This window comes from Pholcus phalangioides, unplaced genomic scaffold (assembly GCF_987345545.1).
Source record: "Pholcus phalangioides strain wild (caught in Gottingen) unplaced genomic scaffold, Ppha-v1.0 ptg000014l_1, whole genome shotgun sequence".
Taxonomy (NCBI): domain Eukaryota; kingdom Metazoa; phylum Arthropoda; class Arachnida; order Araneae; family Pholcidae; genus Pholcus; species Pholcus phalangioides.
Window position 1 is genome coordinate 17,751,806 of NW_028301607.1, and position 19,564 is coordinate 17,771,369.

The window sequence follows — 19,564 nt, forward strand, 5'->3', positions numbered from 1 at the left end:
GCTAATCGATAAATATAGATGGGGAACAAAAAATTCCAATCCGAAGAACTCACAGCGGGACTGAACCTAATAAATATACGGCTATACGGAGCTCATTAATATATACGAGAATAACACACACCTGACATCTGTCCGGATAAAAATTTCCCAACTTTTCCCATTTTATTTTAATACAGATATTTTCCGAGAATAACGTATCACCACGCGTATCGCTAGGACAAATATTTATCATTATTTATACCGAAATCAAGATTTGCAAGGAAAATCGAATTCGGCTCAAGGTTTCAGTTCGTCTCGTAGGAAAAAATATATTTGATAAAATTTCTCCGATTTCAGAATTATACGAGGTATGCATTTTACGTTTGCGGGATGCTTCACGAAGGGTGTTCGAAAAGAATAAAAATTTTACACAGTGATTTTTGATTCTAAAATTTTAATAATACACGGTGGACGAGATGCCATGGACAAATCAACCAATCGCCATAAAAAAAGTGTGATTTATACTAAAATACTTACGGGGGTTGGTTTTCTTTTTTTTTTTTTTGATAAGTTAGAAAAAATTTCAAATTTCACTCATAGGGGGCAGTGTAAAACGAAAACTTTTTACATAATACATGAAATTGCACACACTACATAATTAATGTTTATGACAAATTGCGTTATATAAAACTATCGCATTCCTTAATGTACGACCTTTCTAGCTCGGGCTACATCATAACTGGTGGGAGGGTGCTGTTGTTGATGTATGGATGTTTTATGTAATGCAAAAATTGTCATAAACATTAATTATACAGTGTTTGTGTTAAGTCAGCATTTTATGAGTTATGTCAAGTAGTACATTTTACAGTGTCCCCTGAGTGAAATTTGAACTCTTTTTTTTTTTTTTTTAATTTACCAAAAAAAAATTTGGGCTATTATATTAGTATGGCCATATTTTAGTGCAAATCGCACTCTTTCATGACGATTGGTTGATTTTTCATGAATTTTTAAAATGTGTGCAGGACTTCTCGTGTACCCTGTCCTCAATTAACTTTTACGGAGATGAGGTTGTTACAGTTAAATTTCCTTAGTTCTGCAATCATTCCTCATGTTTCATTTCAATCTTAGAATCAACACTAGGACACTCTCCGTGAAACACTCTGTATGCATTAACTGTCCGATACAAAATAAAGTCAGTGAAAAATCAACCACACAACGAATATATTGGGACTCACTCACTCACACTAACCTCGTAGGTGTCCCCGACTTTCCTATCGATCGGTTTGACGGTGGTGATGTTACCGGATTCGGGGTCGATGTTGAAGTACAAGTGATCCCTGACATCCAAAAGGCTGTACATGACGGATTTCTGGCTGGCTTGAGGCTCGTAGGCGTGGATCGTCGTGACGTGAACGCCGGGCAACGCACTACCGTAAATTCTGGCATCGTGCAGGGGATTCCGGAAAACGAGTTTTCCTTAAAAAAATAATGATAATAAATAACAGCATTGAAAAAATCAGAAAGTTGCACATCAGAAAGTTGCTAAATACAATATCAATAATTTTTTTCGTAATGCCCTTTAGTGCGGTAGTAAGGGATGGCAAAACAAATTCTACTGATGGAATGCCACAAATTTTAATTTCAGCAGAAAACGAAACAATTCTGAAAAAGAAGTGTGGAAACAAATACAGTGTCGACGCTCATTATAACGACCTACATGATGAGCTACACGTGATTTCCCGAAGGAGCCCACGAAGTTACAAAAGCCTTGAACAGAACCTCCACCCCAGAAGGAGGCTTACTGAAGTTTTGCTCAGGGGTCGACCGCACGACCGTTATAAATACATTTTTTTTGTTAATTAGATGCTAACTCGAAAAAATAAAATTAATAAATTGAAAGGGTTTCGCTACCAGCCAAATGAGTATTCATGTCGGGGGGAGGGGTTAAGTGATATCAAGTTCGGATGAGAGGCAAATTTAGGGAATGTGTAGCGAGAAAAATTAGATTAGAGCGAAGGAGGGCGACAAAAACACAAATTCCCCTCTGCTCCTAAATTCCTAAATGAGGATAGAGGGAAGGGGAGGGGGCTCCTGGATAAGACTATTACTACTACTTAACTGTACATGCACCTCGTTCACATTCCCCCGCGTAATTTCTAACGAACAGGTATATGTCGAAATATGTGTTCTGAGTTTGCATGTGTGGCTCCAACAAAGTATTTATAGCCCCGTTCACACATGTGCAAAGATTGCGGTAGCATTGGGAGTGCTAGGGAAGATTGACGACTTTTTCCCTTCGTAAGAAAAGAAATGGAAAGCACTAATTGGTGAAAATTCTTGAAGCGGGTTTTAAACCCGCCTTTTCTATTTCCCATGTGAACGGGGCTTATGTTGTTATAGTTGTGTTTGTTTCATGTTCTGCTAGTGCTGCCATCTGACTTTCATAGTTTGGAATGAAGATGATAAATGCGTAAATTTTAATTTTATACCTTTCAGACCCTGCATGTCCCCACACAAATGTGGTGGTAGCTTTTTTCTCACTGCAGAATTTTTTTTTAACCTCAACGAGTTAAGCCCTGACTTGAACGATTGTGTAAGTTTCGAGTTAGAAATATGGTGAATATGAACTTCGGGGACTTTCATCAGAGGGCAGCACTTGAGGGAACTTTCGGTGGTTTTTAAGATGACTTCCAAGATAAAGTGCCTCCCTTAAAAGTGTGGTTTATTTCATAAAATATAGCAATGAAATTCGGAAAAAAATAGGGTGTGTGAATATGAATCTGCATCATCTTGGCTGAAAAAATTTAAACAAAGTGAATTACTTCTTTTGTAAAAAAATCGAAATTCGAAAAATAAAAATATTTGCCGATATATTTTTGTTTTTTAAGCTTTGTTTTCTTTTCGTGTATTAAAAATGCAAAGACATCTTGAAAATGATAAAAAATTAATGCTCAGATGTGAAAGGTTAAGTAACAGGGTGAAGGTCTGGTTTCTCTCTAAAGCGAGACTTTTTTCAAATGGGAGATCTGTTCGCATTCTCGCCTCAAAGTTGGAAAAACCGCAGAAAACCAACTTCAGTCGAGCATGATTGCGGCACCGACTCTGGATCCTCATGATGAGAGTCCAGCACGATGCTCACACGAACTCACAACACGGCTTCCTAGATCAGACAAAACAGGGAAACGCGAGAAGACAAAATTTGGCCCCATCCCCAACAATAGTCAGCGACAGAGAAATTTTCTTTTGCCGTTGCTTTTTGCTGTTAGAAAGAATTTTTGGTTGCCAATGAAAAATTCCATAAAAATACAGATACGAACAAACAGAAAGATTTTTAAATGGAAAAGAAAGATTAAAAAAGTTCGAATAGAAAATTGAATTGAAATTTTGTTGAGAAGTATTTAGACATATTTTTATCTTCTTCGCAACTATCATTGTAAAAATCACTAAACCCCCCCCCCCCAAAAAATGGCATATAATGCAGGCCAGTGTTTCCCAAAGTGGGCAATATCGCCCCCTGGTGGGTGATGGAATGGTCCAGGGGGCGATAAAAGCTACAGGTTTAACATAAGATCCTATGGGTTCGCTTGAGTAGGGGCGATGAGAGAGAAAAAAATTCTGAAGAAGGGGGCGATGGAACAAATAGTTTTGAAAACTATGATGTAGGCTTTCTTCCGATTTTCAGCAATTGCAAAATAATGGGGTGTAAGGAAAATTGTTCCATTAAGAAATCAACTTTAAGAAATGACTGGGCTTATTGTGCTAAAAATAGAAGGGGAGAAGATATCGTTATGGCCGCTAAGAAGGGAAAAATTAGTAATTAGCCCTACATATGCAATACTGAACAAGAGCAATGATAAAAGGTATCACACGTCTCAATTTATGTATTGGAAAGTGGCACGTGAAAGATTTCTGACTATGATATGGGCACGGGTTTAGTGCCCATAGGGTTAAGTTAAAAAAAATTAGTGACCACTGCCGCATAGACCAATATCACGGAAACCTGGAGCGTTGCGACTTTGCGACTGACTGTTTGAGAAGCACTGTCTCTGTACCCAACGACACTCTGATTTTTCATGAGATTGAAACTGGCGCAGCCTCCCTACCTTTTCTGACTCGTTGAACTATTTCCATTTCCCATAAGACAAATGGCGTTAACACGACCACTTACTGCTGCTGCAGCTAAAATACAATACTTATCGATCTGCTGTTGTTAGTACTTACACTGAGGTGTTAGATTGCCAAACAGTTGGCGAGAGACGTGGGAAACAGCGCCGTCAAAAAGGGTTACAAACACTACTACTACTAAAACACACGTGCGCCTCGTCCATATTCCTCTGAGAAACTTCTAACGAATCGGTTCATGTTGGAATGTGCATGTTGTGAACCTAACGTGAAATTTGTTTCCATGTAATGCTTGTTATTGTGCTGCCCTTTACCAACAATTTTTGAACTATGAGTGAAGTGTAATGATTAGAGCCCGGAAGTTTAGCATCAAGGCAGTCAAGGCATTTATTATTTTCGGAAGGAAGAGAAAACAAAGATATTAAGGGTCCAAAAACTAGCTTAAAAAATTGGTTCCACTTAATTCGTCTACTGTTTTAATTATAATTCGTAATAACTGCATTATTATCCTCGTTAGATTGATTTCAAGATAAAATGTTTGTAGACCCTCAGGATTAGGCCAATTCTAGGGCCACCATTACCATACGCGAAGCCGGTAGCGAAAATGATCTGTGGGGTTCCCTCGTGTTGCGCAATAATTCTGGTTTATGTGTTGATTATTATTTTAAATAATCATTTTCATAGTTTAAACGTGGCCATCTTGTTGTATTTTTTGTAAGAAAATTTAACTTATTTTATATTACCGAGACCCCTTCAAGTGTGGGGCCCTGTGTGGCCGCATCTGTCACACACCCTTGAGGGCGACTCTGGTGAATTAGATAGAAAACTAAATATGTATGTTTAATAAATAGCCATGGCTGTTTACAGTGCATTTATGTTGCAACAAAACAACACGGGCCCCAGAGCCCTGTCTGCTCTTACCCCGTGTGAGCTATGACGTCAATTCATGACCTCTTCAGACAGTCATCCTATACACTATACAACATACACATACAACGCAGTCCAATGCCTGAGAGAGACATTATGTGAAGCATGTGGAGAAAGAAAAATTTCTAATTTTTCTCTGTTTTTCTAACACGGGCTGCTCTCCCACCCCTCTCTCTCTCTCTCTCTTTCTCTCGGAGAAGATGGAGTCATTAACAATGTAGGTCTAATCAGCCCCCGTGTGCATAAAATTGCCGTGGTGTGAAAAAAAAGACCAAATGAGTTGTGCTAAAAAATTCAACATTTGCAATTTTCTCCCTTTACCGAGATTTCCATTCCGAAGATAAATCGGCTACCTTACATACAGTTTACGTGTTGTTTACATAGCGTTGGAGAATAATGTAAATCGGTTTGAATCTCTTGTAGCTTATTTATTTATTACGTTTCATTTAGCATCTCGTGTCATTACAGTTCTCCGTATTTCAGATGTGTCACGAAAGGTAAAGAAGGAGCAAAGATCAGAGAAAGAGAGTTTTTCTTCTTGTATACTATATGGCCGTTCGAATCATCGCTCTTTACTGAACCCTAGATCACTGGCACTGAATCATAGTCAACTTGGTAGATGTATGTTGTTCGTTTCTGCGGGAAATGATTCCCAGTAAGAGATGGTTGGCCAAAAAGTGAGAAAAATTTCTTCTTTTTCTACCATTTTTTTTATTTGCTTGTTTTCCGCCAGCACTCGTGCGAGAGGCGGTAATGGATGCTTTCAGATACATACCAGGGATCGGGAACACGGATCGGTTCACTTTTTACCCGCCTTGACAAATTTGCTGCAGGCTGAAGTTTTGTGCGGCGGAATGGTGTAGTTTGTCCTCACTCTGTACGAGCCATAACTCAACGGGACAGCCGCTAATACCGGAAGCACGGAGGGAACTCCTCGAGCAAGGGAAAAGGATAGACGGATGGTGATCATAATGGTGAGTGTTCCAGCGATGACTCAGGACGCCGTTGTGATTGGGACTAATCCACCCTCCTATACATTGCAACCGATTCAGGAGGAATTTGTAACTCCTTGTCGTTGTATTTCCAAATGAGAAGCAAAAAAGAATGAATAAAATTGAACGCTTTTTTTTTCGATGTTCCTTTCCATGAAAGAAAATCATGGGCTGGGCGATGATTCACTGCGCTCTTGTTCATTTCCGCGTTATGTGTGAATTCTCAAGCAAATCACTGCGTTTATTCGTGGCATCTCCAAATTCGGAACGTTCCATGCCTTTGTAATATGGGTAATTAGGACGGCTCGACGTAGCTTTCCGCTGTGAATGCGAATCACAATTTTTTGAGATTTTTTTTTCTTTTGAGAAGAGGAAAAGGAATAAATCTAAAATCCTGCAGCACGTACAGATATAAAACGAAATAACCATAGAGACAATCGTCCGCACAAGGAAAAATTGCTCAGCCATTTGTATCATGTTTAATGAAACTTGCGAAAATTAGCGCTGTGATTTGTGTAACTGTAGAAAACGGAGGAACGCAGCACAGTCATGATTGAGGAGATGATTCTTTTTTCTTCAGTAATCCCGTCTTTCTCGTTATGGGGTCGTAAAATATACTGAATTTTCCAGAATACAAACCGATTGCAACAACAACCACTACTACTATACAATACACGGCGGTTGTTAATATTTTTTAAAACTTGGCGAGTCTCCAAGTTTAATATGTGGATTACCCACAATCTGGAGCTCAACTTTAAAAAGGCGGCAGATTATGACTGTTTCCTGAATTTTATGGTGTGTTCTTCCCAGGAGAGAAAAAAAGAATATATTTTTTGGTAGACAATATTTCCCGTTCGTTATAATTGAGGCAAAGGAGTTGTAAGTTAAATTCCGCCTGATGGTTAGCTTACCAGAAGCATGTGATACAATTTTATTTTGAATTTTTCTTGAACTGCAGGGGCAAATAGCTGAGACTTGTAGTTAGAACCATTCGGGCAAAATGTAGGACAAACATGCTCAACCCAAGGCCCGCGTTCCAAATATGGCCCTCATAGTCATCTGATATGGCCCGTGGCCTCAAATCTAATTTTTTAAAAATGAACTAGGCGGCGAATTTCCATATCACACTCAAGGGACCCGCAGCATATTCCCAAACTAATTGAGTAGCCCGCGATTCGGTTTCACATCATCTAAGTGACCCGCAACATATTTACAGACCACTTGAGTTACCCGCGGCATATTTATAGATTACTTGAGTGTAACCCCCGCTACCCGTAGTACATTTACAGATCTCTCAAGAAGCTCGCGGCACATTTACAGATCACTTACATGACCTGCAGCACAGTTCCAGAGAGCTATAGCCGCCCACGACAAGTTTTCAAACCAGGTCGTGAGTGGCCCGCACTTTCGTAAAGGTTGAGCAGAGCACCCTTGATGTAGGGCACCCTTGAACATGGATATTATATTGCAAGAGTAGTTGGGCTAGGCAAAAAAGTTGAGAAACAGGTCAATATGAGGTCTCCTAACTTTTCGAGTCACCTGCACCGTTTCTGCGCAATATATATCAGAGGCACAATAAACGGCAACTCCATCTACATATACCTGAATCCGGGCCAGAAATTTTGAAAGGGTTAGTTTTATTATGCTAGTAGTGGTTTCAGAGCAATACGACCTATTCACAGGGCTCCAATCATCAATTATAAAAGTTTTATAATTGATAATTGCTGTCCTATATGAATGTTAATTATTAAGTTGCAATTTGTAGTCATTTTACAGATCCAGGATAGATTAATTGGATAATTCGAGTATTTTTTCCCCCAGTGACTTCGAATTAACCGAGACGAACTAACTTGGATTTTTGGGTTTGTACTCTCTGGAATGGCGTAGAATCGTTGCAGATCTCAAGATGTGCTACAAACTAGTCAAGGGAATGGTTTATCTACCACCAGGAGAACCTTTCTTCGAGATCATGGATGATCTTATTGAAGATCCTTGTTCATCATACGTGTCGCTCTTGTGCACGAGAAGTTCGTGAGCTCTTTGCCATGCAACTGCTTGTATAAGTACTGTTCGAGTCCCATGTCAGGTGAAATCAAAATCGGAAAACAAAACTACCAATTTTTGCATGGGTTGCGCGTCAACATGCACTAAATGTACAAGAATCCTGACAAAAATTTGCTCCAAACTGCTCATCATAAATCCTATTTATCGGTAAGAAATCAATACTTATTTGACTGAATCATATTATAGACTTTCTCAAACTTAATTCTACAATTAATTTGGCACGCCTATTTTATATTTTTTTGTTATATTAGGAGTTTACTGAAAAACGTTTTGGTATTGAACAGTGTAAATACTGTATAGAAAATCTTATTTTTACTGAATTACATCATTTTTTAGCTAAATTTGACGCCCATTTTGTTTCCATAAACACAAATATGGGTCTCCTTTATTGAATACATAATTAAACAACGTTAAATAAGAGTAGGAAAAACCCAGGAACCGAAAATAAATTCCTGTTTTCGCTACGGAACACCGTTTCTTTACGGTTTGGGTCAATTTGACCCAATCCTCGGCTCTAGGTTTAAAGAAAATGCCGCGGGGCTCTAGTGTTAAGCGAAATAAAAACATTATAAATTTCAAATGATCTTGAATAACTCCTGAAATATGGCAGATATAGTCATGAAACTAACAATACGAGCACGTTCCAAGTGTTAAGAAAGGTTAGAACACCACCTGATTGTGTGAAAATTTAGGAACTTTTTGTCTTATTTTGAAGTTAGAAAAAAAAATTTCAACAACCAGATCGGTTGATACAGGAAAAACGTGTGGCGTGTGTGAATGTGTACATGCGTGGCCCTAACGTATTTATGTTATCAGAGTTAAGCTTTTTTCATGTTCTTGCTGGTTTATTCATCTATACTTCAGTTTGGGAACTACTACTACTTTACCTCAGGCTTGAAAAATCCTCGGCACCAGTTCACGACGGCAATTAGAAAATCGGTATTGGCGCCTAAAATGTTTCGCATTCAGTTCGTAAATTGGAGCTTGAGAATTGTGAGAAGTGAGTGGAAAGGAGATCTTAAGTGTAGAAAAAGTCGAAAATACATTATTTAAGACCATTTTTATTGAGCAAAAACCATGGTTGGCACCGAATTTTTTTTTTTTTAGATTTGTCAAGCCAATTTCTGATAAATCGGTACACGTAGTGTGTGTATGTGCACATGCATGGACCTAACATATTTATGTTGCCAGAGATGTGCTTGTTTCGTGTTGTTGCCATCGGTCTTCATATTTTGAAGTGGAGATGTTAAATGTTTGAATTTGTTTGGGCACAACAACTACTACTAAACCAGACATGCATCTCGTCCATATTCCTCTGCAGAACTTGTAACAAATTGGTACATGTTGGAATGTCTGCGTGTAGTGAACCTTCCATGCAGTTTGTTTCTGTGTAATGTTTGTTATGTGTAGTGCTGTCATCTGCCATCAATTTTTATAACTATGCATGAAGTGTTATGATTGAATAGTATATCGTTGTAGGCTTGTTGCTCTTTCCGGCGAGACGGGCTCACATTTGTGCCTCGAAGTTGGGAACCACAGGAAACCAACTTCAGCCGACCAACACTGTGGTGACGGTGGGGTTCCAACCCGGGTCCTCGCGACGTGAATCCTTCACTATGACCCCTCGACCACCACAGCCCACCACAGCCCACCACAGCAGCCTTTTTTTTTGGGGGGGGGGCAACTGCTGTACATCACACATCCTCTTTTTGAACAAGATCACAAGTACTTGCGGACCACCAGCGATCGGAAAAACACTGTTGAATAGGGAGGCTTAATATAGTATGCTGAGCCAATTTATATAGTAATAGTGTATTGTGCATAGAGAAATATTTCAGTAATTAAGATGAAAATATCTCTTTGCAAGCCTAACAGATGTCGGACACCTCAAGGTGCCATGACACACTATTTGGGAATCATCAGAATACGACTAACACGAGGGGAAAAGGGGGGAGGGACGAATGATGATTTTTCGAGCAGAGTGACTCTTTGTTTACTACGAATCAAACTAACAGATCAAGTTCCGTGAGCTTGAACTGTTTTGTATATATATATATTTTTTCGCACTCAATAGTGTACGCGGTACATGAGTGCGGCGTACACTGTATTGAGTGCTCCCGTGAACACCAGGCTAAAGACGCTCACTCTAGGACGATAGACCAAGGCCGTGGGAGTTTCACGCACACACAACGTCTTCGTCCAATAATACTCGTATTGTTTGAATAATCAATATATGACGAGTAAGCAGGAGAAATGTATGTCACGGGCGGAGAAAAGGACTGCGGTTCTTTGTTATCGAGTCGTGGACAAGGGTTTTAAGCAGATGAAAAAGATGAGTTGAGATGCTTACGATATGATATGTGAAGTTTCAGACATTTTTTTGCCTCTTCTCAACGGAACGGGAGCAAGTTGAGAAAATACCGTAGGTCCTTGTTTGGCTGAACACAAAAGACTCATAAATCTCGCGGCGCCACACAATGTGGCTGTTACCAACTCCAATTTGCAAGTCAGATAAATTCGAGGACGAACGAAACTCGCGAAATTCTGTACTACACTCGAATCAATCTCGAGATCAACGGAGACACTAAGTTTTGTTCGGAAGTTCAATCGATGAGACTTCCAGTATTATGCGACACCGGCTTTATTCAAAGAACTACCTCTTGTGTCGTTATGGCCAAACATTTGCTGTTTTGGGAGTTAACACATTTTTTTTTCTTTAAAAGAGGGAAGAAAATGTACACACACACACACACACACATACACACACATACAGTAAACTTCTCTAACAGCCTCCCCCCGACCCTACTTCGAAATCGGTCTTCTAGATAGAAGGCTCTAGTGGAGGTGAATTAATGTATAGGAGAAAAGAGTTTGAGACTAGAGATTTGCTCTATTGGTAGGTCGTTCTTTATGTAGAGTTAAGTTGGTCCTTCAGAGGTGTTTCGCTGTAATCGTTGTATAGTCGATTATGCGGGGAATCGTTCGTTTAAAATTGGGCAAATGTGCTCACGGGTAAAAACAAAATTCACTGCTAAAATAACTATAATACAATAATGACTACATTATGAGACAACCATAACTTTTTATGGACAGAAGTATATTTATATGTCATCATAATTATTTTTATTGCTCTAATTCTGTTATATTTTTGATAATGTATCCATATTTTTATGGGAATCTTTTTTCAGCCACCTCGATGGGCATTTTGCCTGTTGTGGCCTATATATTTGTATAATACTATACAGGGTGTCCTGTAAATCCTAATGTCGCCTTTATCTCATCAACCGTGCGTCGCAGAGGTATGGTTTCAGTTTAAAAAAAATTTTCAAAATGTGTTCAGAAATCACTCTGTGCTAGTCTCAAGAGTGAAAATACAGTCTGTCATAAAGTGAAAAAAAAATCTAAATTTTATACGCCTCCCCCCCCCCCTCGTCCTCTAATTTTTAAATATCTCAGCGACTATCGCAGTTAGAAAAGTGAAACTTTTTCCTTTGGCCAAACGTTGGACACAGAGGTTGGAGAACGGGAGACCGTTCGATTTCTTTTTATTTTATGTAACACTGTATTTTCCCTATTGAAACTGGTACAGCGTATTTCCTGAACACATTTTTTTTAAACATTTTTTTAAATTAGAACCATACCTTCGAAGAACGGATGATGAAAAATGTGGTTTCCTCTGTAAAATGTGGTTTTTTCTAATGATCCCACGGACCTCTTACAAAGTAGTCGCGAACCTCCGGGGTACGCGCACCACAGGTTGAAAAACACTGGTATAGAGAGCATGGATTTCCAATTGGTGTTCCGCAGAATCCTAGTGCCTCATGACAGTTTTTTTTTTAAATTCCGCATGATCAAACACCACGAAACCCTTAAAAATCACGGAACTCGGAGAGCTTTCGAAGAAAGAAACTGCTTTCTTGTGCTGATACTCACAAATCTGTTCTTTCTTTTGTATTTTACGAGACAGTATCGTTAAAAAATATCCAGTCTGCTTGGAGGGCTGACCTAGAGAGCGCGAATATGTGAGTAACCAAAAGCATGATTTAGTGAGCGAGAAACAAAAACAGCGACTTAGGGTAGTATTCACCGACATGGTTAACTTTAAACTGTAGTCACAATTTTCTGATAAGAGATCGACACGGATATTGGTTAAATTAAATTCAGGTTTTTAACTAATCTATGTTGATCACTTATCCAAAAACTGTGACTACAGTTTAAACCGCGTCGGTAAATATGGCCCTTAGAGGGTGAGAACACACGTGAACGGCCGAAAGAGTTACTCAAACACGGAGGCATAGTTAGCATAGTTAGGGCTGCGCAGACTAATTCCTGACTACAGGAAGTAGTCAATAAAAAGTAGTGAATAAAACCAGACTAGAATGGGCGAAAGGCATCAAAATTTGTGTATAGCCCACAGGCGAATACTTGCCTCTGGAGGGCGGGGACCCCTGGCGAAACTCTAATCTCAGGGAACCCGTAGAATTAGGTGGCCATTGCCAATTGTATGAATTTTTGAGTGGAAAAATGAGACTTTCACCCAAGGGGCATCTGCTATTTATCATAGTACCTGATCCAATTATCGTAGAGTGTCCATGGTTCCTATGCACCCGACAAGGGCCTAGGACCTCTAGGCCGTACTTAGTAGTTTATTAAAGTATTATATATATATATATATATATATTAGACAATATCTTTTCCTTCTTCAATTCAGAAATAAACAAATTGGTGGAACAACACTCAATGTCTGATTTTAAAATAAACATCCTCCGTTAAAAAAAAAGCTACGTGCGCAAAAGCGGTTCTGTTTTGGTTGGAAAGCAATTGTGTTGTTTAATGTTGGCGTATTGGCTTCATACGTTGTAAACACATGTAACGAACACAGCCAAATATAAGTGTGTATGTGTCCTCATGTCGAAGTTTAGGGATTTCTGTTAACTCTATACTAAAATGCTTTGTCTCACGCATATTGAGTACTTGAATAATGAATAATATCGTTACATACGCACATCGGAGACCCCCCCTGCTCTCATCTATTGAAATATAAAAAAATATCAAACTATAAAAATATAAAACCTGCTTAGAAAAATCAGCTGAGATGAATAAAAAAACTTATTTTTGTGGTGCCAAAGAGAGGTTTTTTTTCCAGATTTCCTTTTTCCAGTCCCTTTTTTCTTCAAAAAGGGTGGTTGATGACGTGAGCAACCTTCAAACTCCCTTCCCTCTTGTCATCAAAAGTCAGCAAATCCGAAACCCGATGTTGACGTAATTCTTAAATGACCCCCAACCAACAAACGAGTAAAAATAAAAATTCATCAACAAAAAATATGTCTTCTAGAAAATATTGAAAATAACTATACAGTACTGTAATTATATTGCACGTAAAAAAACAACACATCATTGAAGTAGCTCTTACTACTTCACCAAACACCAACTCTGGCCATATCGCTATATTGCAATTTACTGCCATTAGTGAGATGGGTTGGAAGTGAAGGCGCTGTCTATCGGTGGTCGCCTCGAGTTCGTTAGGGAAAATATGAACCCTGGACCCTGACAACAACCTTCACGATGGCAGACGAACATCTTACCACCATGCCACTCGGGCGCGAAGTAGCTCTTACGCTCACCTATCAAATAAAAGGCACAACTGTAATAATTAATTTAAACTGTTAAACAGTTTTTAATTAATGTGCCGAATGAAAAAAAAATGTGGTATGATAACAATACATATTTTTTGAGCAATAAATGTAAATTAAATTATCAAGTTTACTGCAAAACTTTAACAGTTGCTGTGCTTGTGTGCTGTAAAATAACATTTGTAAACTCCGGAAATATTAGTCAGTATTTATGACTTAAATGTTAGTCAGTAGTAATGTTAGTCAGTACCCTGGGTTGATCTCTGCCAGCCCCACAGACGGGACCTCAATTGAATAGGAAGTTCCACGATAAGATCTGGCGCAATGGTTAATGACAATAAATATGTATATCAAGAGGTGTGACGAAGCCCTCTTTCATTTTGCCCTATGGCTATGATGCTGTTGAGACGCCAGAAGGGACGAATTTTTTTTCGATAAATATTCAAAAACTTGTATGAGTCAAGGATTTCGCAGAGCAGTCTTCAACAACTATCAAGGATTCCTTTACGTTGAAACCCCCTGGTCTCGAATATGTGTTAATCGTGCATATGGGTGTTCTTTAACTGCCGGTCCGTGGGAATTTCCTGCTGGTGCGTGAAACTTTTCGTCCAATTCTTAAAGCCACTACCTACATGATTGTTGCGGGAAGAGAAGGATGCGTTTGAAATTTCTATTTATGAGGGGAAAAAAATGTGCAGAGAGCCATGCCATGTCGGTAATAAAATGTACATAATACGAATCGAACGAAAGTTATAAAAAGAAGCTATTTATATTCCAGAAACAACACTGAAGCCACGAATATAAAACTTCTTAAAGAAAAAAGTAACGGATATCCAACTACTAAAAAGTAATTCGGCACACCAAAAAAGAAAAATTGGGGAAATTCTGCGGCATTTAAAATTTTTTTCCTTTCTTTTTCTAGTGCTATTTTCAACATTTCTTTCTTATACGTCTTTAAACCATTACGTAACCAAAATGTTGGCCATCTTTAACCACCACCAGCCCCCCCCCATCCCCTCATTAATCAATTCCAGAAGTCATTGGCTACTTGAGTTTCATGAGCTATTAAGTTTTATTGGAAATGAGGGAAGATATATGTTCCCACTCTCACTGATGTTATTGTATCTATTAAATTCATTCATTCGATTGTCTTCAACTATAATTTTGAGTAAATATATTATTATATTATTAAATATTATTATATTTATTTCCTATTTTTATATTTTTTAACCCGATTGCTCAAGTAATCATTACGTTCGAACTTTCCCAACCCCAACTTGTCATTTAAAGTAAGCAAAGGCGGACCCTCCCTCCTTTCCCCATTGGTGCTTACGTCATAGTATTATTTGAATGGTCCACTATGAATAGAAATTAGAGATGTCTTCTGTGTTCTTCCAAAGTGCTTTTATGTGGAACCGAGCTAATCCGCATACAAGTTATCGTATTATATTTTTCAGGGTAAATTTCGAGCGAAAGTATTTAATCGTTGTGTCTGGAACCAATACTATTTCTGCAAAAATTAAAAAGAAGAAAAATGCCTCCTTATTATATTGGAAAATGAACTCGTCAAACAATTTTTACGAATGAGTGGATTCATAAAACCGGACTCTCTTTGCTTGTCCAAAGACGAACGAAGAATCTCGAACAAACAAAGAAGGGCTCGTGCGTACGAACGCACATTCCTCCACCGACGTATGTACCCAGTTCGGAGGTCGCCATACAAACTGAAACCAACCCAACCGGTAATGGTATATCGACAATGATAATTAGTATTAATTACCAGGCGCACGTATATTAGTCATGATATCGGTGCTTCGAGAAGTGTAATCGGTTCTTGTGTGAGCGAAGACAATTATTATCCAGTTTGAAAATATATCGACGTTAATGCTGATAAAAATCATTAGCCCCGCCGCTAACCTCGTTCCAGCGAAGGAATGGTCTTTCTTGTGTGACAGCTGTACGAGTTTCCTTAATTGTAATGACGAAGAGGAATAAATGTCATCATCGTCGTCATTCCTTGCCTTCTTCCTGCCACACATTTCTCGTCTTTTCTTCTTTTTTTTCCACCGACTTCCTCCGCAATCGAGTCATTTGAATGTTCCCGAGAACTAGTTATGACCCTACACGTAACTGCCAATGTATGGAAGTCATCGTAACGTAAGACATATATTTCGTAAAATTGACGAATCCTTCATTGCCAAAATAATAACGGTTATTACCTAGTTTTTTTTATCATTATTGTCAATGTTATATGCTTTCTTTTTTTTCATTCAATAAGATTTGAAATATCGGTAAAGAAGAACGCGGCTCGACAAAACAAAAAAATAATAAATCACTATATGTTTGTTGCACAGAAAAACAAGTCCTTGTGTGGATAAGCAACAAAATTCGTTGTTTGGAGCGAAAGTGTTTGTTGATACAAAAACCGGGAAGCTATGCGAACGAGATGACGTATGTGTGAACCATCAAGCGCAGATACCCGGTGGATAAACTGTAACGAAGAAATATTCTACGTGATTTCCAAAGGCAATTCCCAAAACACTCCTTCCCAATTCGCATACCTTCCAATTATTGTGAAGTATAGAAACTATCAAGTACCAACATCAATGTCGAAAACTTGGTTGAGTATGTCGGATTGGTCCGGTGACTTATGTTGAAGGAAGTATATAGGTCTAGTATTCGACAATCACAGGAAATAGCTGGAATTACTATTGATGAACACAAAAATGAAGTCTGGATCGATTATATAGAAAATTCACTTTCTTAATAGAAAGTAGGGGACCATCTATGAAAGTGGGATTTATTATATTATGTGATTTATTTATCCCCCCCCCCCCAGTTCGGGGAGGGACGAATCACCTAAGGATGCATTTTGAACGGGTGCGAATGTGCAGTTCCGCCTTCCCGCCTAGGCTAAAAATAATTCCCACTGAATGGGAGCGGATAGCCCCTTCCCCTATATCCGCATATGAGCGGCAGTATACTTGAATTCGCACTTGCGCACCGTGTGCGTATGTTTCCCGCTCTGCAATCGTGCAATTCAATATACAGCCACCTATAAGTCGCTGCACAGATTCCATCTAATCTGGCACATGTCTTGCTATAGTTACCGCGCATTCTAAGTACTTGTATGTCTAGAATATTTCATCTGTATCCCCGTGAGAACCCTTGCCAGGGACCCCCATATTTTTCTTGTGCATACTTGAATTTGCACGTGCGATGTTTTTAGTCATATTCTAGCACATATCTTGGTTTGCAAAAAATATTTTGTAATGTTTGTATGCGTAGTGTAAGTTTTTGTCTTGTTTTTTCACAAGTGTATTTTTGCACTCCACTCTGTATAATATACAAGTTGAGCATATCTCCAAGGTCACCGCTGTAACCTCCCCTAAATTCTTTTCTGCACAGAATATATCCAGAATGCACATATTCTTAACATGTTTTGGTCTCGCGTATGTTCCGCTTCGCACTTCTGTTTTTCACAATAGCTTTTTTTTGGCGTACAGATAGTTAGTTCTAAATGCATATGCCCTGTATTTTTTATGCTTTTCCACAAGTTGATCTGCTTTTTTATAGCACGTTTAATATGTATCATATATATATACATATTTGCTGTCTATAAATGTTGTGTAAAAAAGGATAATATTTTTGCGACACGCCCTCCGGGGAAATGCCCTTAAATTGCGCAAGTGACAGAGCCTGATTGTGCTCGGTAAGTAAGTATATCTAACTGATCAATTTTCTGTAAAATGCTGATAAACTTTTCGTCGTCAACGTCGCATGAAAAACAAAATCTTGGGTGGTAAGCACTCGTGTGCGTTTGAGTTGATCCTTAACGTTTCTCAAACATCGACGTTTGGAATCTTTAGGAGCTTTTTTTATTTCCTTTTACCGCGCACACACATCTGGCGATTGAGCAATCCACTCTTACTATTATTTATCCTGATAAACATTCTTCTCTGGAATTTCTAATGATTCAAATCTGTTAACCAAAATGGAGCTGGGCTGAGAAAGGTAACCGAGGCAGTTGCCACTACACAAATACATTCAGGTGTTTGACACCTTCTAAACCAGTGTTTCCCAAAGTGGGCAATACCGCCCCCCTGGTGGGCGATGGAAAGGTCCAGGGGGCGATAGAAGCTACTGGTATAATATAGGATCCTATGGGTTCGCTTGTGTTGGGGGCGATGAGAGAAAACAATTTCTGTAGAAGGGCGATAGAACAAAAAGTTTGGGAAGCTACGTTCTAAACCGACCATAAAGCCGGTCTACCGCAATTGGCAAGCCATTTAATACCGTTTCACCCACTTCCAAGAGTAAGTAAGTTGCGTGCTGGTGTTGTGCTTCAGGTTAGTGCTGCAATCTATGTTTAAAATTATGAATGACGAGTAAATATTGAATATTTGTAACCGTTGAGGGCTAGTTACGCTCTGTGGCGAGAGTTTTCAACGGAAACTTGGCTCGCGTTCACGACTTGAAGTTACGGAACCCGGTTCTGTCTCTTCCAAAGCCGCTTGTAAGTTACTCTTGATGCAGAATTGGTCTCTTCAGGGCAACGGCTAAAATTGACAACTGCGATAGTGATTGAGCCGCGTGTAGTTTGAAAGAGGGAAAGAAAATCAAGACCTCACTTCTAGCCGCAATGTGGTCGTATGGGCATCGTGATGGACTCGAAATCCCAGATTCGGTCCTCGTAGACACCACAGTAGCGATCGGCTGAAGGTGTTTTGCAACTCTGATGCATAAACTCGAGCCGATCTCCTCATTACAAAATCTCACCACAGCTAGGAGCTGACTTTAAAAGATCTAAATTTAAATCAAAAGAATATAAAAAAATAACATTTGTTGCCAGTCTTTTCTTTAGAAAACAGGTGGTAGCACCTGGAAAAAAAACCATGCACGAAACTTAATGAACAATTAGAGTCCACAATAATCAATTGCGAAACAGCCACGTCTTGAAAACTCTAGACGCACATTTCGGGAAATCTTCCAATCGAGGACGTTTACAATGTGAATATTGCCTGATTGTATAAAAAAAACTTATCCATAACCTCAGAGTAAAAATCAATGTGATCAGTATTGTCAGACTCTTTGCGCGTATATAATGACTGGTCATTCGCAATAATGTTCAGAATTATTATTTTTTTTTATAGTTTTCTCTATCAACAACAAAAAAAAAACCCCATCGTCATTTTAAGAGCATTACGAATCTTGGTGCCTTTGAGAATAGAGCCTCAGAGGCCACCACACAACATTGGCAATCTGCCCAGTTTTTCGTTAAATAAATGAGTCAGAGATCTTAGCATCTTCTTGTCTTACCACCGCTCGACTCTCGAGGCCTCAACGCCTAAAATCTGGTTTAGAAACCACGAGTGCTTATGGGTTGATCTTTTGCACCTAAAAGAAATATATACATATATATATGTTTCGCACTTGGATATTTTCCCCCATTTTGAAGAAGGGAAAAAAATAATGAGCATTTTTTTTTTTTTCGCTTTTTGTTTCGGACCGTGTGACGGTAGAGAAACGCAGAAATTCGGATTTCAGCATTTCACCACGCTGGCGAGCTCAATTCCTTCGAACACAATTGATACTAAGTATACGCCTCTCTGAATTCTCTACGGTTCTGATAACACCCTAAAATATTGTTTCGCTTTGTAAAACCTTATTTCGCTCGAGAAAGGATCAGGAACAAGTGTTTATATTCGCTCGAATTGCGCAGCTCAGAAATGTCCATCTATAATGAATAGTCGGCTTGGTCACTGGCAAAGCCTTTCTAAAGGATTGAAAATTTTCACGAAGAAACGTAGATACAGACTATTAATGGAATAGAGATTCTGCAGCTTT

At 38.9% G+C, this 19,564-nt stretch overlaps 1 protein-coding gene across 1 annotated transcript in view; it reads right to left on the reverse strand.

Moving 5' to 3' along the window:
- Positions 1-19,564, reverse strand: part of LOC149078230 (uncharacterized) — a 99,056-nt gene that overhangs the window by 68,674 nt on the left and 10,818 nt on the right. The window contains exon 2 of the mRNA XM_089241834.1: positions 1,229-1,455. Coding sequence (XP_089097960.1) covers positions 1,229-1,455 — 227 coding nt within the window. The remainder of the gene's footprint in view (positions 1-1,228; positions 1,456-19,564) is intronic.